The sequence below is a fragment of the Oncorhynchus mykiss genome, chromosome 9 (genome assembly GCF_013265735.2).
Source record: "Oncorhynchus mykiss isolate Arlee chromosome 9, USDA_OmykA_1.1, whole genome shotgun sequence".
NCBI classification, from domain to species: Eukaryota; Metazoa; Chordata; class Actinopteri; order Salmoniformes; family Salmonidae; genus Oncorhynchus; species Oncorhynchus mykiss.
The window spans coordinates 58,159,096-58,181,085 of NC_048573.1; the positions used below are offsets into that span (position 1 = coordinate 58,159,096).

General features: G+C 43.8%; 1 protein-coding gene across 10 annotated transcripts in view; it reads right to left on the reverse strand.

The window, feature by feature from the left end:
• LOC110532468 (rap1 GTPase-activating protein 1) overlaps positions 1-21,990 on the reverse strand; it is a 104,787-nt gene that overhangs the window by 42,144 nt on the left and 40,653 nt on the right. For 7 of the 10 annotated variants that reach the window (XM_036988485.1, XM_021616404.2, XM_036988483.1 and 4 more), the window contains exon 2: positions 21,721-21,756. Coding sequence is in view for 7 of the 10 variants with exons in the window: in XM_021616404.2 (XP_021472079.2) it covers positions 21,721-21,756 (36 nt within the window). In the remaining 3 variants the exon portion in view is untranslated. Of the gene's footprint in view, positions 1-2,622; positions 2,869-15,435; positions 15,753-21,720; positions 21,757-21,990 lie in introns of those variants that run through there. The other 3 variants (XM_021616403.2, XM_021616408.2, XM_036988486.1) reach the window with 3 other exon arrangements.

A 21,990-nucleotide genomic window follows, 5' to 3' on the forward strand; every position in this document is an offset into this window, starting at 1 on the left:
CTCAGGGTTCTAGGGTTCGAATCCCTTACAACTGCAACACAACACAACACAATACACAGCTATTTAGGAAACACTGGCTGCAGCGTGGTGCCCATTCTGGGAAGCATCACAATGGCCTACGGTGTAAACAGTAAACTGAGGTTGAAGAGCAGTATGAAGAGACTGAGTAATCCAATATCATTCTAACTCCTCATCTCTGCTCTGACTTCCTTCCTCTATTGTTCTGGCAGTAGGGTATTATTAGATAATAGATATGATGACTCAGTGACCGGAGGAAAATATATTGTATTACATTTCAGGCTAAATAAGGTTTCTGGGGATATGAGAGTTGAGCTAAAGGGTGACTTTCAATATCTTGCAGAAACCAATACAAATACTGGACGAGCTTGAGACTCGAGAATATGTTACAGTCAACATTTCTGGTGAATACAGGAAATGTATTGCCATTTCTCCCTGATTGTGAATCCCACTGTGTCCAGATGAAGATCAAGTTTAAACTTGATTTGTCCCAGAGAGCAATTGGTTTTGCAGCAAAGGAGCATAAAACACAATATTAAACATACAAAATCCCCATGGAACACAATGCCACAGTTATAGTGAATACCATGATATTGCTAGTACATCATGTCATAGGGCTGACATCCATCAATATGCATACACTGTATATACAAAAGCATGTGGACACCCCTTCAAATTAGTGGATTCTGCTATTTCAGCCAGACCCGTTGCTGACAATCAACCAATCAAATGTATTTATATAGCCCTTCTTACATCAGCTGATATCTCAAAGTGCTGTACAGAAACCCAGCCCAATGCAGGTGTAGAAGCACGGTGGCTAGGAAAAACACCCTAGAAAGACGAGAACCTAGGAAGAAACCTAGAGAGGAACCATGCTCTGAGGGATGGCCAGTCCTCTTCTGGCTGTGCCGGGTGGAGATTATAACAGAACATGGCAGGTGTAAATTAAGATTTTAAAAAATTGCGAATTAATATAGTGGTTAGTAGAGCTATGGGTTGTTGGTTGGTGAGGCTGAATAAAGCAGATTTCCAGTCGCTGTCAGATTAGTTTTAAAAAGGTATACGGAGCAGGCTATATGACTAGGCTGTATGAGTCATAGATTACAGTATGTGTTTGACAGTCTCTTGAGGAGATGAAGCTGAAACCAGTGTGTCTTTAGTGGAATTCAATGAGGCCATGCAGGCAGCTCCAGTCTGTCTCATGAGAGATCAAGACAGAACTTCAGCTGCCCAACACAGCTAATTAGACCTGAAACAAACACTGTGTATGGACGGAGCCGGAGTGCACACACACACACTCAGACACGCACATGCACGCACACTGTGGATGGACAGTGCTGGAGTACACACACACACCCAGACACACACCCAGACACACACATGCACGCACACACACTGTGGATGACCAGTGCTGGAGTACACACACACCCAGACACACACATGCACGCACACACACTGTGGATGGACAGTGCTGGAGTACACACACACACACACCCAGACACACACCCAGACACACACATGCACGCACACACACTGTGGATGGACAGTGCTGGAGTACACACACACACCCAGACACGCACATGCACGCACACACACTGTGGATGGACAGTATTGGAATACACACACACACACACCCAGACACACACCCAGACACACACATGCACACACACACACTGTGGATGAACAGTGCTGGAGTACACACACACCCAGACACACACATGCACGCACACACACTGTGGATGGACAGTGCTGGAGTACACACACACCCAGACACACACATGCACACACACACACAGTGGATGGACAGTGTTGGAGTACACACACACCCAGACACACATATGCACGCACACACTGTGGATGGACAGTGCTGGAGTACACACACACCAGCCAGCACACTAACTCCCTAAGGAGGAGGTTGTCCTGGTGGTTGTGGGATGTATTTAATTTAGATGTGTAATTTAGAGAGAGAAGATCTGTCAGAAGTTCGGAAAGAGATTAGCGACTTGAGTGAGTGATTGCAAGTGTGCATAGTTCTAATATAGATGACTCATTCTTCCCCAATGACATGAATCAGGAGAGAGGAAACACACTGTACCATGCACCACACACCACGCACAAACTGTCAGAGCACATAAATAACAACAATATCACATCAGAGCAGTAGGGGACCCTCTCTCCTCTCTCCTTACTAGGGCCATGACCATACCAGTATCATGAAACTCCTTAGTATCGTGGCAAGGAAACAAAACACAAAGCATATTTCACCTAATTAGGAAAATAGCCTTAATGTTGGAAACAAACATAATTATGTTCTCATCCAGAGTCCCGCCCGCCCGCCTGCCCGCCTGCCCGCCTGCCTGCCTGCCTGCCAGCATGCCTGCCTGCCTCTACGTAAAACTCCTGCATATCAGTTTGCAGGAAGCACAAAGCTGCCACAGCTTCACCCCCCCCCCCCCCCCACCACCACCACAACACAGATTACATAACAAATCCAACCTATATATAATGCTACAGAATGAAATCATAGGGTCATAAAGTAAAAGCCGTAGGTACTATCAGAACAAACATGATGAAACAGAAATAAGAGCAAAGTAAGTTACTCACTCTGTGTCAGCTGTGAGCAGTGTTGCTCCTGGATAAATTTATCAGAGATCAGTTAAAAAGCAGATGGCTAGGACTCTCTCACTCTCTCAACTCTCTGCCTCTGCCTGCCACACACCTGCTCTCTCACGCACTCCCTTTCTCTTTATTTCTCTCTCTCAATGCTCTTAGCTCTCTTCTCCTTTCTCCCTCCCTCTCTGACACGGTGCCCCTCCCCGCCCATACTGGGACTGGGAGAAAGAAAGAAAAGAGAGAGAGAAGGGAGACAGTGAAGCCTGCCGCTCTGCTCTGAGTTTTCTAGAGGTTTGTTCTCTTCTCCTCTGAATACACCTCACCTTAATTAAACAACGTGCCTCACTAGCTAGGACCGGTTGCTCCGGCAACCAAATCAGATGAGTCTCCCCCGACAACGGGACAGACGCATGCAAAAACACAGACAAGCACACATACAGGCATCCACGCACTCACGCACCTAACCCCAACCAACAACACACCTACACCCACCCACCCACCCACCCACCCACACACACACTGAATAGTGTACTTCATATATTGAGTGTGTGTTTCTATAGTTATTCTTCCAGTAAGAGAGAATACTAGAGGAGACATACTCTGCCTTGCAGTACCACAGTTTGGAGAGAGAGGCTACAAGCAGAAGAGCTTTCAATTACTAAAATGATCAGCGATTGCACTCCTGCAATCAAAAGGAAAGCTTATATTTAGTCTATTACTGGAACATGTTAAATGTCAGTTTCTTTTGAAGTCCTTCCGCTCCCACCAGTCCGAATGTCCCTGGCGATGTTCTCTTCTCCTAAAGCATGTTTGTGTGTCCCCTCAGGTACGTAGGAACACTAATGCACTGTATGACCTGTCTGCCAGTGAGTGCACTGACCTTTCTATTCTTCCCATAGTTTGAGTCAAGGACCAAGTGGACCTGCTTTCACTAAATCGTGTGCCTTGAAGCACAGTCATGCAGGAGTAGGATTCATCCTACTAGTAGTGTTTGTTATGCTAGGAGAGATAAAGGATTATAGTCTTTAAAATTGTGTATTGTAGTAATCATTACAAAAAGTAATCCTCACAGTTTTACTTCCCAATGCCAGAATAAAAGTGAACAAAAGATTTACTGTCCATTCAGCATGAACAGCTCAAGTTGAGCTGAGTTGTTCAACTCTTCTATGAGCTATTTTATCCTAACTTATAGGCTATTTTATATTTTACTTACTTGAGTGTATCGACCGACGGCCTGTACAGGTCCAAACTGATGCACTTGTTTTTTTGTTTGTTTTTGTAGCCTATTTGAGCTATTCATTGAACACACCGCTTTACTGGACTTTAAGCTATAGGGCTGCTAACTGTGGCTAGACTGCTTTGTTATTTAGCATTATGGCTACCGACGGCTATCCAATGGATATCAATGGCCAACCATTGAGTGTCTAATGCTACCACTGTGAGATCTTCACTAACCAGAAGGACACACAGCATACGGAACAGGGTGTCTGGAAAATGTGCCTTTGGTGTGACCGGATGATGGATGATAACGGGCGGGCTGCAGAGGGGCATTCCCCAGCTAACCTGAACAATAAGGAGACTCTCATTGGTGAGTTCACCAATGTAGCTGTAGCCCAGGCTAAACATATCTCATCGCTGAACATCTCTCGCCCAAGGTGGTGGAGAGTTGGTCGAAGTCAATCTGGCCCACTTCTCAGAACAGGTGGCTCAATTGACTCCACTTCACCAAAAATACTCGGCAGAGGTGGTTAGGTGAAAGGGCCCGAGGGAGCCTTTTCTGCCTTGGAGGAGTCGCTCCGCCTGGTAAAAAGTTTTGCACCGCTGGAACGGGACTGTCAGGCCCCAGGACCCCCTGGAGACCCCGATGCCAGGCAGGTAATCGCCAACATCAAACAACAGGGCGACAACATCCCTCTTAGGGCTGACCCTGTTTATTTGACTGGTCGATTGTTTGGTCAATACAACCGAGATTGTTTTAGTCAAACAGTTGCAAAAAAAAGTGGACTATTCATTGAGGATTCCATGGTCCAAGAAGAAGGGGAGTGTGGCTAAGATGCACAAAGGCACATCTCTTTCCTGCCATTTCGTTCGCATTCATTGTTTCATAACTTCATTGTGTGAATTGTTTGCCCTTTGATTGTTAGTGTCTATCAATTCCACATGACATATGTCACCAGTAATGGCCAACATTTACGGTTAATTCCCATCATTTCTAATCTACAATGCTCGTTTGGTTACAGAAATTTCTGTTAATGCATTCAATATATTATTATTACAGTTGTTTACCGTTCTCATTGTCAGAGTGGACACATTGTTTGCAGAGCTCAAAACCTACTTGTGAGAAACACATTTTGGTTAATTTCATTCCATTTACGCGTATTATCAATTTATTAATTGTCTTTTGTTTGGGGCACACCTGTCAATGTTGGGTAAGGACACGCGCCTGATTACGCATAAAAAGCAGGCCTAGGCTACCTGGCTTGCATGCTAATGTAGGCCTATAAATATGCCATTTGGGGATGTCTAAAAGTATTTATGATTGTCTAAACAAAGTCATTTTTTCTTCACCTCAAACAGCAAGTAAACAAAGCGTGTTTATAGAATCCATTGAGAATGACAATAGTTCCTCAATGTATTTCTACCACTCGGCATCAAAGGGAAAAATGTCATAAAATACCTGATTACCTTGCACAAGGGACACAAGGGACACAAGGGACAGCATACAGCTGTGTCTGTCCCGAGCTCACTGGTGTGGGAAACTGAGGGCCCACAATATTTGATGCATCATTTCATTTAGAAACAATTTCAATTAACCACATGACAATGATTTTGAGATACAGACTATTGTAAAATAAATTAAATTGTTCCACGAACATGTGCATATGAAAATCATAATTGGCATGCAATTGTAAAATAAATTGGCACTCCAAATGGAAAAAGGGTGCCGACCCCTGGTGTAGCCTATTACCGCCAACTTCAGGAGCATAACGGCAGAATCTGCAAAGGTCAGCAGCAGTGAGAGGAGGAGGGTTGGGAACAGAACGAGCAGAACGAGTAGTATGGCTGGTGGCATTGTCATGCTGGAGGGTCATCGGAAATCTGACCATCACTCCTGGTGAGACAAAACCGCGACTCGTCAGTGAAGAGCACTTTTTGCCAGTCCTGTCTGGTCCAGCGAAGGTGGGTTTGTGCCCATAGGCAACGTTGTTGGAAGTGATGTCTGGTGAGGACCTGCCTTACAACAGGCCTACAAGCCCTCAGTCCAGCCTCTCTCAGCCTATTGCGGACAGTCTGAGCACTGATGGAGGGATTGTGCGTTCCTGGTGTAACTCGGGCACCTGTCCCGCAGGTGTGATGTTCAGATGTACCGATCCTGTGCAGGTGTTGTTACACGTGTTCTGCCAATGCGAGGACGATCAGCTGTCCGTCCTGTCTCCCTGTAGCGTTGTCTTAGGCGTCTCACAGTACGGACATTGTAATTTATTGCCCTAGCCACATCTGCAGTCGTCATGCCTTCTTGCAGCATGCCTAAGGCACATTCACGCAGATGAGCAGGGACCCTGGGCATCTTTCTTTTGGTGTTTTTCAGAGTCAGTAGAAATGCTTCTTTAGTGTCCTAAGTTTTCATAACTGTGACCTTACTTGCCTACCTGTAAGCTGTTAGTGTCTTAACGACCGTTCCACAGATGCATGTTTATTCATTGTTTATGGATCATTGAACAAGCATGGGAAACAGTGTTTAAACCCTTTATAAATTATGATTTTTACGAATTATCTTTGAAAGACAGGGTCCTGAAAAAGGGACGTTTCTTTTTTTGCTGAGCATCTGACACGCTCAGTACATACCAGTCAAAAGTTTGGACACGCCTACTCATTCAAGGGTTTTTCTTTCTACACTGTAGAATAATAGTGAAGACATCAAAACTATGAAATAACACATATGGAATTATGTCGTAACCAAAAAAGGGTTAAACAAATCCAAAATATATTTTAGATTTCAGAATCTTCAAAGTAGTCACCCTTTGAAGGAGTTCCCACATATGCTGAGCACTGCTTTTCGTTCACTCTGCGGTCCAACTCATCCCAAACCATCTCAATTTGGTTGAGGTTGGGTGATTGTGGAGGCCAGGTAATCTGATGCAGCACTCCATTACTCTCCTTGGTCAAATAGCCCTTACACAGCCTGGAGATGTGTTGGGTCATTGTCCTGTTGAAAAACAAATGATAGTCCCACAAAGTGCAACCAGATGGGTCTTTTACTTTTACTTCACTACATTCATGTAAAAAGATGTACTTTTACTGCATACGTTTTCCCTGACAGCCAAAAGTACTCGTTACATTTTGAATGATCCAATTCACGCACTTATCAAGAGAACATCCCTGGTCATCCCTACTCCCTTTGATCCAGAGGACTCACTAAACACAAATGCTTTATTTGTAAATGATGTCTGAGTGTTGGAGTTTTCCTCTGGCTGCCCATAAAAAGAAAAATACATGAAAAAAATAAAATGGTGCTGTCTGATTTTGCTTAATATAAATAATTTGAATTTTACGTTTACTTTTGATACTTCAGAATATTTTAGCAATTACATTTACTTTTGATACTTAAGTATACTTGGGTGACTTTCACTTTTACTTGAGTCAATTTCTATTAAGGTATATTTACTTTTACTAAAGTATGACAATTGGGTACTTTTTCTACCACTTTGATTGTGAAAATGAATTTTATTGTAATTCTGGCTTCTCAAACCAACACGTACATTTGTATTATTACTGAGACTTGGTTAAAAAGTCTGTGCCAGACTTGTCTTCCTTCATGACTTCCATCTAGCAGTAGCAGCCAGCCATTCTGGGCTTCAGGCAAAGTAGCACTGCACTGGCAGGCTCCCCACAGCCAGATTGAGTCATCCTCTGATGACCTCCTCTGGAATATGTACACAGTTGACTGAACACCAACAACAAGATACCTGATCCTGAACCCCACTTCATTGTATGGGGAAGTATAGATGAGTATTGACAGACTGTATGTAGAAATGTGCCACACTGCAGGTTTGTCAATTTATGAGCTGTGGGAGAGAGATGAAGGAACCACTATGTTAACTTCTGGCTTTCCGTGTCTCATTTGCTGGTGTGTCAGAGAGAGGCAGGAGAAGTGTATTGCGTGGATAGATGGATCTGTGAGATCTGTCTCTGGGTGGCTGGCTGCGTGTGACCATCCGTTGAACCCAGAGCAGCCTGCCCGGTCTGGCCCGGGGTTTACAACCCCATCACAGACACATCACACACGGGATCTGAGGCATGGAAAACATGCCAACAAATCAGACCTCAGTATTACAGAACTGACGGGCTGCTCAACGCTCAATCTCTCTCAGCTGCTCTTTTCTCATTGAGAGCTTACATGTGATGAGAAATATCCTTAACAGCAGATACTGTATTTCTCACAGGAAAAACTGGATACATTTTACCACTTCAAGCTTTGATAAAACTGAAGGAATGAGCAGGTCAGCTGCTCTCTACATCTTCCAGTATGATCAATGTGATCTATCACAGTTGTAAGATTAACTACTACAGTGTTCATATTGCTCTGCCTAGGATAACAGATGGTCTATTCATGTTGATTAGGGGTTTGAGTGGTGCGATAGCCTGTCCTCCCTCCCTCCCTCTGTCACTACATCCCCCCCATCCCTCCCTCAGCCCAGATGACCCTGCTGTGAAGGGGCCAGGGAGGTGAGGAGATGAGGAGAGAACATATGGGACATCATGTACAGTATGTATGAATGTTGTGTATTAAAGGTCAATGAGAGAAGGAGGGGATTGAACATCCCAGCCCAGGCAAGGCAAGCCCTCCAGCATCACCTCAGGAGAAATTGGACCAACGAATGGCCGGCCCACACTACACTATTTGGTCCAGCATCACTGTAGATTATCTCTAATTCCTTATTCCCTCCCCGGTTCAACAAGCATTTCAATCAAACACCAACAACCCCCCAAAAAACACTGATATTTAAAGATAAGGAGGAAGTCTGCTACATACATTGTAAATGTATGTAGCAGATGTTCTGCATGTCCTCCATGGTCCCCATGTTCCCCCATTCCTCTAATACATTATCATCATGACAATGAGGAGCTCAGATGTTTTCAGTCAGCCTCTGGCTTAATCTGTTCTAAATAAGTCACATGACAACATCACCTGCTGCCCTGCTCTGCTTTGGTCCGGTCTGCTCTGGTTTGGTCTGGCTGCCACCAGTCACTCCTGTACTACCCTGTCCTTCCTTTTCCTCTAACAACCACAGACAGGAGTAGTCCATATGTGTTGTGGACTGAGATCCACCTGCTCCCTTCAGGGGCCCTTGAAATCTTCACCCCCACCCCAGCCCCCAGGCGGTGTGATAGAGCTGTCCGGAATGGGTACAATTTCAGAGGGATGAGAGCTGAGGTGATGCATCACTGTCTCCTCTGTGTGTGTGTGTGTGTGTGTGTGTGTGTGTGTGTGTGTGTGTGTGTGTGTGTGTGTGTGTGTGTGTGTGTGTGTGTGTGTGTGTGTGTGTGTGTGTGTTTCCAAAGATGATGCGCACGCACATTTACGAGTTTCTTTTATCGTAAACATTTCAATTCAAGTACTCATCATGCGTGCAATAGTATTTGTCTCTCCGTGTGTTTTTTCTGCACGGAGCCAGACATCATGTGTCACAGGCATCACACATGCTAGCATGCTATGTCCTATCCCATCCGCTCAGAGCAATATGACACACAGGTCACCTCTAGGCAGATATGATGAATTGCATATCCTACTAAAAGTGCATCATTCTCAACATTCTCCTCTGGCAGCATAGTGTGTTTTAAGACCATAATCTCCCCTTCCAAATGAAAACTACTTCTAGCCTTAAGAGACAGCAGATCTTAGAGCTAATATTGGACCGCAGTCAAAAGGCAGATTAGTCTGATAGAGAGTCATTCTTAATTGGTTCCTCAACAAAAGCCATTTGGCCAGTCATTTAACGATAAGGAAACAGTTCTCTTCGTTGTTCCTTATCAAGAGTTAAAGTGTTTGGCTGCGAGGGCAAACATAGCACAGTCTGGGAAAGCTTGAAGCATGACTCTTGTTCTTTCAAATATATACAAATGCGGCCACTTGTAAGTCATGAAACAATGACAATCTGTTGGCAGACAAAATACAAACTATTGCTCTTTCAAAACGTTAGCTCTTTCAAAACGTTAGCTCTTTCAAAACGTTAGCTCTTTCAAAACGTTAGCTCTTTCAAAATGTTAGCTCTTTCAAAATGTTAGCTCTTTCAAAACGTTAGCTCTTTCAAAACGTTAGCTCTTTCAAAACGTTAGCTCTTTCGATATGTTGAATGACTAAGTAAAGTGTTCCATTTGTGAGCAAAGTGTTGTGTGAGACCAGCATCCTACATGCACCTTATTTACCTTTGCCTCCCGCTGACAGTTGCCTGTATCATTAGTATGCATTAAAAAGAGCAGGTGATTCTCAATAGACCATATCCTCTCTCTTGCAGCTTTAGATTCCCAATCCCCAATGTTTTCACTGCAGCTGCCTCCCTCCCTCCTTGCCTGCCCAGATATTCCTGGAAAATAACACCCTAGGGAAATCACCATGATGCCTTTTAAACAATAGTGGGAAACAAAAACAATCACTTGTATCTCTCTGTTGTGATGTATTATTCTGCTAGGAAACTTGGATCCTCCCTCGTTATCACTGAGTGCTGTCTGTCAGTCTGTCAATCAGATAACAATAACAAAATAGGAAGAGAAAATCCCTACTTTGGAATACTTTTTAGCCAGTAGTTCTGAAAGTAGCACCCACGAGACAAAGTGATCCCAGTAAATTGCGTACTACTTCACATATGGGCAGATGTAACCGATGTGAAATGGCTAGCTAGTTTGCGGGGTACGCGCTAATAGCGTTTCAATCAGTTACTTCACTCGCTCTGAGACCTTGAAGTAGTTGTTTCCCTTGCTCTGCAAGGGCCGTGGCTTTTGTGGTGCGATGGGTAACGATGCTTCGAGGGTGGCTGTTGTTGATGTGTGCAGAGGGTCCCTGGTTCGAGCCCAGGTAGGGGCGGGGAGAGGGACGGAAGCTAAATTGTTACACAGATATGTGCATCACGTCATTGTGCTCTCTGCTGTGTCCACTGAGCTGTTGGGCCCGCCCTGCAATGTATGGCAGTAATTATGCTTATAGATGATGCATGTATGAACTACACACTGACACAACCAGCCCAAAATGGGAGGTTTAAAAAATATTTTCTTAGTCGCCAAAGTACTGGAGCATGTCTTTACACCTCCTCTAAACAGGAAGCAGAGTGTAAAATGTACTGGAATCATCTAACCTCAGCTCAGTGACTGGCCTCTGTTGGCTTAAAACACAAATTCTCCTGTATCTAGCCTTCCCACAAAGGACATCCTATTGTATGCTGTTTAACAATCCACACACATCACAGATGGTTCATCCTTAAAGGACCTTAATGTGGAAGGCCAACTTATCTAACTTCGTTGTTCAAGTATAAAAAAACATGAGATACCAGACCTGCTCACAGGGTTGGTTAACTCTTGAAGTTCCTTGGGTCTCCACCGAATTAGGTAAATCCGCCTTCAGTTTTAAATCTCCTCATTTTTGGAACCAACTGCAAAATACACTGCAGTTGGACGCTCTGATGCAGCTTGGGCAATGACACACATTGATTGGGGAACTATTTGCTGAGGAATGTGTCTGTTTCTCTTGATTGCTTGTTGTACTGTATTATATCTTACTTAATAATCTCATTTAGATTTGATTTGTCTATGAATTGTATGTGCAGGGCTCCCTTGTGAAAGAGACCCAGGTCTCAATGGTGACTCACTGTTTAAATAAAGGTAAAAATATCATATAGGAAATGTGTACATGTTCAAAGATGTTAACACACAGGATAATAATATTAAAGGGGCAATCTGCAGTTGTTACATACATTTTTTTAAACTTATAAATTAATGATATGCACCCATTGATTCTTGAAGAATATAACTTAGAAATGCTTCATGAGCTTAGTCCAATTGTCGTACCCCATCATAACCCCAAATATACATTTGTTTTACTCCAAATAAAGGACATTTAAACAAACACTATATAGCCTCACAATTCAATACGTGGTTAAAACTATAATTTCTCCAGACCCATCCCGTAGTTTTTTACTGAAACAGAGGCAGGGATACCTTTGTTATTGTTTCAACTGTTGATTGCCGCTTTAAGCGGAAAATAAAACTAAACTGCCCAAAAGGCTACCAAATGACTTCTTCTAATGTGACAAATTCAAACTCGATATCAAATGAGAAAAGAACAAAGTTTTCTGTCAAGATTACCACACCTGGTGTCTTGACCTCTGAATGTTCGTTTAAGAAAATCCAACTGACATTTATTTACTCTTGAGGTGCTTAACTGTTGCACCCTCTATAACCACTGGGATTATTATTTGACCCTGCTGGTCATCTATGAACTTTTGAACATCTTGAAGAACAATCTGGCCTTAATGACCATGTACTCTTATCATCTCCACCGGCACTGCCAGAAGAGGACTGGCAACCCCTCAGAGCCTGGTTCCTCTCTAGGTTTCTTTCTAGGTCCTTGCCTTTCTAGGGAGTTTTTCCTAGCCACCGTGCTTCTACATCTGCATTGCTTGCTCTTTGGGGTTTTAGGCTGGGTTTCTGTATGAGCACTTTGTGACATCTTTGATTGACTGTATTTGGACTGGTGTGTCTGTGAGAAGTTAGAACCAGGGGGTTAGCTTGTTTCTCTCTTGCTATATTTAGTCAGACAGGACAGACAGCAGGCTGAAGGAGACACAGATAGAAGGTCTTGGCTGATTGGGTATGACAGTGTTCTACCCCCCCTGTCCCCCTCTCTCTGCCGGCCAGACAACTCAGCTAGCTACATGCACAGAGGAGTGTCCACATGCAAGTTGACATCTTAATTTGAACCAGTCTGCCACAGCAGGAGAATGTGAATTATCATGTGGATTATAATTCATGGCAATATTTGTAGTGGTTAATACATTGTGGTGAATAATACAAGAGAAAAGGCCAAACTTGAAAAAGTGGAAGCCTTTTTAAACCTCAAATACACAAAACATTTTAAAAGTCTTGCACTACAGGAAAGTTCTCCTGCAAGAGGGTGACCAAATTAAGTTCCTACATCTGTAAGCCTGGGTTACATACTCAGTGACTGCTGGGCCTCTTCCCTGGTCCTGGAGAGTACACAAATAGAGGAGCGTGCACAATGACATCTCTAACCTCAGTTTACCCTAAACAGAGGGAGGGTTCAGCAGTGGGTGTTCACAGAACATAATGACAAAATCAATTTCCTGAATGCAAATCTTTTAGACTTTCAAGCTAGAGGCTGAATCCATTGGGTAGGGTACACTTGGCCACTGGAGGGCATACAACCACAGGCAAAGTCACAGCATACACCACCCATATAACACCCTTTTCTAAACCACCGTGCCTGAAGTGTAATATGGTGAAATATGCCTCAACAAATTAGCAGTTTCTGCTCATTTAGACATACATTGAAACAGATCATTTGACAACGGGCATGACATTTTGTTCCCCTGTAAAACTGATTCCAAGAATCAGTATCCTTCCTTGAGAGAGAGGTTGTGGTTGTGTAAACCTTGGGCCTGTGTTGATAGTGAGTGTATCTGCAGGAGTAGCCTGCCTGTGTGAGGTCTCTCTGGGGGGAGCTGGGGCATGGATCGCCCTGATTGAGGCTCAGGGTCCAGCACATGAGGAGTTAGTCTAATGGATGGAGTCACAGTGGAGAGGAAGTTACACAACGTCAGGCTGGCTGGCACATTAATCCCCTAGCTCTATGGACGGAGGAGGGGAGTATGGTCTAGGAGGGAGGGTGAGGGAGGTAGGGGGAGAAGCTTCTTACACAACACCTCAGGCACTCCACATCTTCCTCTCTTCATTATCTATCTTCATCCCTTCATCCTCCATCTTCCTCCCTTCATCCTCCATCTTCCTCCCTTCATCCTCCTGCCTTCATCCTCCATCTTCCTCCCTTCATCCTCCATCTTTCTCCCTTCATCATCCTCCCATTATCCTCCATCTTCCTCCCCTATCTTCCTCCCTTCATCCTCCATCTTCCACCCTTCATCCTCCATCTTCCACCCTTCATCCTCCATCTTCCACCCTTCATCCTCCATCTTCCACCCTTCATCCTCCATCTTCCACCCTTCATCCTCCATCTTCCTCCCTTCATCCTCCAGTTTCCTCCCTTCATCCTCCATCTTCCTCCCTTCATCCTCCATCTTCCTCCCTTCATCCTCCATCTTCCTCCCTTCCTCCTCCATCTTCCTCCCTTCATCCTCCATCTTCCTCCATCTTCCTTCCCTATCTTCCACACTTCATCTTCCTCCCTTCATCCTCTATCTTCCTCCTTTCATCCTCCACCTTCCTCCCTTCATCCTCCATCTTCCTCCATCTTCCTTCCCTATCTTCCACCCTTCATCTTCCTCCATTCATCCTCCACCTTCCTCCCTTCTTCCTCCCTTCATCCTCCATCTTCCTCCCTTCATTCTCCATCTTCCTCCCTTCATCCTCCATCATCTTCCTCCCTTCATCATCCAGTTTCCTCCATCTTCCTCCCTTCATCCTCCATCTTCCTCCCTTCATCCTGCATCTTCCTCCCTTCAGCCTCTATCTTCCTTCATTTCCATTCCTCCATTTCCATTCCTCCTTTATCTTCCTCCCTATCTTCATCCCTTCATCCTCTATCTTTCTCCCTTCATCCTCTATCTTCCTCCCTTCATCCTCTATCTTCCTCCCTTCATCCTCTATCTTTCTCCTTTCATCCTCTATCTTCCTCCCTTCATCCTCTATCTTTCTCCCTTCATCCTCTGTCTTCCATCTTTCTCCCCTGTCAGCTTACCAACCAACATGGGATTCCAACCAATTACTGCTATCCCTTTCAGAGGCTTTTAGAGAGACGGCCACAGGTTAAATGGGGGTCCAGCTGTTTCTGTGACACAAGTGCTCACTCTAAGACCTTGTCTAACAACAAGTAAAAATGTGGATGACCATGATAAAATCTTGTGAGTTATTCACGTGTTTCCCAGAGGATTATTCAAATCCGGCAGTAGCAGCAGGAATGATAAAGGGAGATGAAAGCATGTACAGTAGATCGTTCACAGACTGGCTCTGTCCTGGCTCTGTCCTTTGCAGTACATGACATGACATTGAGCAAACACAGAGGGCTGAATCCTGGTTCCACAGTAAATGCTAATGAGCCCATACAGCATGAGGGGAGCTAATCACTCTCAAACTGTCTTTACTGCACAGCTCAGTATTAATGCTAATGTCTCAGGTAGGTACAGGCACTAACCTAAATAACTCAAAGGGAAGACCAATAGGGAGAAACAGACTGGTCACAGAGGAGATTGCAAATCAATAAAAGTGCCATTTATCCCAAAAATCTGTTGTAGGAAGTAAGCCATCTGCCTGAGAAATAAAAACTGGCACCATTATGAAGAAGTAGAGAAAATCATGCTAGCATTTTAGCAGCATCTGCTTCTAATCAAATTCCAATTTGCTGATATGGTTTGCCAATGGGCCAATCAAAGGTCTGAACACAAGGTTATATGCACTTGGTAAATTCTAATCTGGCGTCTTCAGGCTTATCCCAAGAGAAGTGGGTCAACAAATACCCTTATCAATATGTGATTATGCACAGAAAATGCCCTTGCTATTTCTACATGCAAAAACAATGGAAGAATTCCTTTCTATCGCACAAACGAAAGGTAAACTCACCAGAATCTTTTTGGCCTTCCAATTCGGAAAGGTGAGCAAGGCATGTTGGTGTCTTGTGCTTTTATTGTCCTTGTTTAGAGGGTAATAGAGAAGCACTAGGCTTCTCTATAATACCTTGTACTGTGTGATGTTTCCTGCAACAAGACCTCTATGTGGGCCTACAAAACAAACAGAACTTTCTGGAAGCCCTCTGTCCAAGCCTGAAATGTAAATGCAGCCAGACGATCCCCTTGGCTTTGTTAGCAATTAGGTTTTTTTTCCACATTGGAGAGACGTTGAGAAAGGACTTTGAGGATAGCTGATACCATGTACAGCCTGTGTCATTCAACTTTCAACTATGCTCCGCCCAGTTGGCCATGCTTTTTTGTTCCAAGCGTTGATCCGGTTTACCAAGGAATACTTCAGCCCAGAGAAAGAGGTTGCGCAGACCAACGCAAGGCTCCTATTGACCACCAAATTACATTCAGCTAATAAGTATTACAACAGAAACTTAAAATAACACTGTATTCCCGAATTGTCTGACTCCATCCTTGCATTACGTGCTCTGCAGTGTCAGGAAGTACCGGTCCCACTCCCCTCTCCTCCTGTGTTCCAGGTAGTGTTGAGTAATGCAGGTCTGGCTCAACCAGGCAGAGAATGGAGGGTCCTGAGGGCGTACTCTCACAGGGACAAGGCAGAGAGGCACTATCCCGGTGCGGTCACCTAGAGAGAGAGGGTTGGAGGTCGGGCTGACATCCAGGACATCCAGTGCTACCTTTCAACCTTCAGGACAGCCAGGGAGAGGTGTGCTCTTTCTGCTCCTGTCTGTGTGTCTGCAGTGCTGGTGCCAGGTCCACTCCGCATCACAACAGAGCCTCAGCCTCACCTTGCCTGCGCATCAGCACCACCCTATGCTGCCAACACTGCAGAACAGTTAGGCAGTGCCTGCCTGCAGTTACTGTGGCAACGGGACCTGGGAGGGGGACTGCAGGCAGGGAGAGCGATTGGGCGGGACAGTGTCCCATGCTCGTCGTCTCTCTCAGTGGCTCATTTATCTTGCTTACCCTGTTGCCTCTTAAGTGATACTGTTCAAGTTCGTATCATATTACTAGTGTTTCACTAATGTTTCACAAACTGAATGCCCTGTAGAGAGCCAAAAGCCTTACTTTTCATTCACCTGTATGTACACTACAAGACCAAAAGTATGTGGACACCTGCTCGTCGAACATCTCATTCCAAAATCATGGGCATTAATTAGGAGTTGGTCCCCCATTTGCTGTTATAACAGCCTCCTGTCTACTGGGAAGGTTTTCCACTAGATGTTGGAATATTTCTGCAGAGACTTGCTTCCATTTAGCACAAGAGCATGAGTGAGATTGGGCGATTAGGCCTGGCTCGCAGTCGGCATTTCAATTCATCCCAAAGATGTTTGATGGGGTTGAGGTCAGGGCTCTGTGCAGGCCAGTCAAGTTCTTCCACACCGATCTCGACAAACCATTTCTTTATGGACCACGCTTTATGCAAGGGAGCATTGTCATGCTGAAACAGGACAGGGCCTTCCCTAAACTGTTGCCACAAAGTTGGAAGCATAGAATAATCTAGAATGTCATTATATGATGTATAGTTAATATTTCCCTTCATTGGAACTAAGGGGCCTAGCTCGAACCATGAAAAACAGCCCCAGACCATTATTCCTCCTCCACCAAACTTTACAGTTGGCACTATATATTGGGGCAGGTAGCGTTCTCCAAGGACATCCACCAAACCCAGAAAAATCCATCGGACTCCCAGATGATGATGCGTGATTCATCACTCCAGAGAACGCGTTTCCACTGCTCGAGAGTTCAATGGCGGCGAGCTTTATACCACTCCGGCTGACGCTTGGCATTGCGCATGATGATCTTAGGCTTGTGTGCGGCTGCTTGGCTATGGAAACTCATTTCATGAAGCTTCCGACGAACAGTTATTGTGCTGATGTAGCTTCCAGAGGCAGTTTGGAACTCGGTAGTGAGTGTTGCAACTGAGGACAGGAGATTTTTACGCACTATGCGCTTCAGCACTCGGCGGTCCCATTCTGTGAGTTTGTGTGGCCTACCACTCCACGGCTGAGCCGTTGTTGCTCCTATTTCACTTCATAATAACAGCACTTATAGTTAACCGGGGCAGCTCTAGCAGAGCAGAAATTTGACAAACTGACTTGTTGGAAAGGTGGCATCCTATGATGGTGCCATGTTGAAGTTACTGAGCGCTTCAGAAAGGCCATTTTACTGCTAATGCTTGTCTATGATGATTACATGTCTGTGTGCTCCATTTTATATACCTGTCAGCAGTGGGTGTGGCTAAAATAGCCTAATCCACTAATTTTAAAGGGGTGTCCATATACTTTTGTATATAAAGTGTATCTCTAAAAATACTGCAATTTATGGACAATGTGGTCCTCTGTAGCTCAGTTGGCAGAGCATGACACTTGCAATGCCAGGATAGTGGGTTTGATTCCTGGGACCACACAAATGTATACATGTATGCCGCTTTGAAGAAAAGCGTCTGCTAAATGGCAAACAGTGTACTCGGAAAGTATTCAGACCCCTTGACTTTTTCCACATTTTGTTACATTACAGCCTTATTCTAAAATTGATTAAATTGTCGTCGTCCCCCCCATCATCAATCTACACCCTATAACGACAAAACAAAAAACAGGTTTTTAGAAATGTTGGCAAATGTAAAAAAATCTATATATAAAAAATGAAATTGACATTTACATAAGTATTCAGACCCTTGACTCATTACTTTGTTGAAGCACCTTTGGCAGCGATTATAGCCTTCAGTCTTCTTGGGTAACATGCTAAAAGCTTGGCACTTTCTCCCATTCTTCAAATCAAATCAAATGTTATTAGTCACATGCGCCAAATACAACAGTGCAGACCTTACAGTGAAATGCTTACTTACAAGCCCCCAACCAACAATACAGGTTTAAAAAAATACGGATGAGAATAAGAAATAATAGTAACAAGTAATTAAAGAGCAGCAATAAAATAACAATAGCAAGACTATATACAGGGGGGTACCGATACAGAGTCAATGTGCGGGGGCACCGTTTAGCTGAGGTAATATGTAAACTCAGCAAAAAAAGAAACGCCCTCTCACTGTCAACTGTGTTTATTTTCAGCAAACTTAATGTGTTAATGTGTAAATATTTGTATGAACATAACAAGATTCAACAACAGACATAAACTGAACAAGTTCCACAGAAATGTGACTAACATAAATTTTATAATGTGTCCCTGAACAAAGGGGAGGTAAAAATCAAAAGTAACAGTCAGTATCTGGTGTGGCCACCAGCTGCATTAAATACTCCAGTGCAGTGTTTAATCCCTTTACAATGAAGATCTGTGAAGTTACTTGGATTTTTACGAATTGTCTTTGAAAGACAGGGTCCTGAAAAAGGGACGTTTCTTTTTTTGCTGAGTTTACATGTAGGTGGAGATATTAAAGTGACTATGCATAGATGATAACAACAGAGAGTAGCAACGGTGTTAAATAGAGGGGGGGGGGGGGCAATGCAAATAGTCTGGGTATCCACTTGATTAGGTGTTCAGGAGTCTTATGGCTTGGGAATAGAAGCTGTTTAGAAGCCTCTTGGACCTAGACTTGGCACTCCGGTATCGCATGCCGTGCGGTAGCAGAGAGAACAGTCTAAGACTAGGGTGGCTGAAGTCTTAGACAATTTTTAGGATCTTCCACTGACACTGCCTGGTATGGAGGTCCTTGATGGCAGGAAGCTTGGCCCGGTTCGCACTACCCTCTGTAGTGCCTTGCGGTTGGAGGCCGAGCAGTTGCCATACCAGGCAGTGATGCAACCAGTGCAACCATGCTCTCGATGGTGCAGCTGTAGAACCTTTTGAGGTTCTCATGACCCATGCCAAATCTTTTCAGTCTCCTGAGGGGGAATAGGTTTTGTTGTGCCCTCTTCATGACTATCTTGGATCTTGGTGATGTAGACACCCAGGAACTTGAAGCTCTCAACCTGCTCCTCTGAAGCCCCGTTGATGAGAATGGGGGTGTACTTGGTCCTCTTTTTCATGTAGTCCACAATCATCTCCTTCTTCTCTGCAGATCCTCTCAAGCTCTGTCAGATTGGATGGGGAGCATTGCTGCGCTTCCGTCTGGCCAAACTTCTTCCATTTAAGAATGACGGAGGCCACTGTGTTCTTGGGGACCTTCAATGCTGCAGAAATGTTTTGGTACCCTTACCCAGATCTGTGCCTTGACACAATCTTGTCTCGGAGCTCTACGGACAATTCCTTCGACCTCATGGCTTGGTTTTTGCTCTGACATGCACTGTCAACTGTGGGACCATATAAACAGTGGCTTGCAAAAGTCTTCACCCCCCTTGGCATTTTTCCTATTTTTTTGCCTTACAACCTGGAATTAAAATGGATTTTTGGGGGGTTTGTATCATTTGATTTACACAACATGTCTACTATTTTGAAGATGCAAAATATTTTTTATAAGACAAAAAAAAACAGAACATTTAAGTGTGCATAACTATTTAACCCCCCAAAGTCAATACTTTGCAGAGCCACCTTTTGCAGCAATTACAGCTGCAAGTCTCTTTGGGTATGTAAGCTTGGCACATCTAGCTATTGGGATTTTTGCCCATTCTTCAAGACAAAACTGCTCCAGCTCCTTCAAGTTGGATGGGTTCCGCTGGTGTACAGCAATCTTTAAGTCATAACACAGATTCTCAATTGGATTGAGGTCTGGGCTTTGACTAGGCCATTCCAAGACATTTAAATGTTTCCCCTTAAAACACTCAAGTGTTGCTTTAGCAGTATGCTTAGGGTCATTGTCCTACTGGAAGGTGAACCTCTGTCCCAGTTTTAAATCTCTGACAGACTGAAACAGGTTTCCCTCAATACTTTCTCTGTATTTAGTGCCATCCATCATTCCTTCAATTCTGACCAGTTTCCCAGTCACTGCCGATGGAAAAACATCCCCACAGCATGATGCTGGTGTTCTCAGGGTGTTGAGAGGCGTTGGGTTTGCGCCAGATATAGTATTTACCTTGATGGCCAAAGAGTACCTTCTTCCATATGTTTGGAGAGTCTCCCACATGCCTTTTGGCGAAAACCAAACATGTTTGCTTATTTTTTTCTTTAAGCAATGGCTATTTCTGGCCATTCTTCCATAAAGCCCAGCTCTGTGGAGTGTACGGCTTAAAGTGGTCCTATAGATATATACTCCAATCTCCGCTGTGGAGCTTTGCAGCTCCTTCAAGGTTACCTTTGGTCTCTTTATTGCCTCTCTGATTAATGCCTTCCTTGCCTGGTCTGTGAGTTTTGGTGGGCGGCCCTCTCTTGGCAGGTTTGTTGTGGTGCCATATTCTTTCCCTTTTTAAAATAATGGATATAATGGTGCTCCATGGGATGTTCAAAGATTCTGATATTTTTTTATCACCCAACCCTGATCTGTACTTCTCCACAACTTTGTCCCTGACCTGTTTGGAGAGCTCCTTGGTCTTCATGGTGCTGCTTGCTTGGTGGTGCCCCTTGCATAAAGGTGTTTCAGACTCTGGGGCCTTTCAGAACAGGTGTATATATACTGAGGTAATGTGACAGATCATGTGACACTTAGATTGCACACAGGTGGACTTTATTTAACTAATTATGTGATTTCTGAAGGTAATTTGTTGCACCAGATCTTATTTAGGGGCTTCACTTTCTGTTTTTTAATTATTATAAATTTTTACAATTTCACTACACCAATTTGGACTATTTTGCGTATGTCCATTACATGAAATCCAAATAAAAATCAATTTAAATTACAGGTTGTAATGCAACCAAATAGGTAAAACGCAGAGGGGGATGAATACTTTTGCAAGGCACTGTAGACAGGTGTGAGCCTTTCCAAATCATGTCCAATCAATTGAATTTACTACAGGTGGACTCCAATGAAGTTGTAGAAACATCTCCAGGATGATCAATGGAAACAGGATGGATCTGAGCCTCATAGCTCATGAATTTCGAGTCTAATAGCAAATGGTGTGACTGGTTATATAAATACGGTATTTCTGTATTTTCTTTAAACCTGTTTTAATTTTGTCATTATGGGGTATTGTGTGTAGATTGATGAGGAATATTAATTAATATTAATAATTAATTTTATCCATTTTAGAATAAAGCTGTAACGTAACAAAATGTGGAATAAGGGAAGGGGTCTGAATACTTTCTGAATGCACTGTACATTCGATTAGAACATATTGTAGCTGATTCTACATGACACAGAATCAGAAAATGAGCAACTCACCATATGCTTCTGGCCCTGGAGAAGGTCTTGTCCACTCTGAAAAGAACGAAACAGAGGTGAGAGTTAGTCTGGCTGCTGTCCCTTAATTATCCATTCACTGTTGTTCTGTGGAATTGCTGGATTTGGCCAAATTACAATACAAAAACAATAGATTTGTGTTTAAGGTATTGTGCTCATTAAAAAGCCAGCTTCATACAGCTATTCTAGAAATGATCTGGCTCGAAGGACCAGTGCTAGAACAGCTTTCTAAAGGAGCTGGCCTTTTTAACA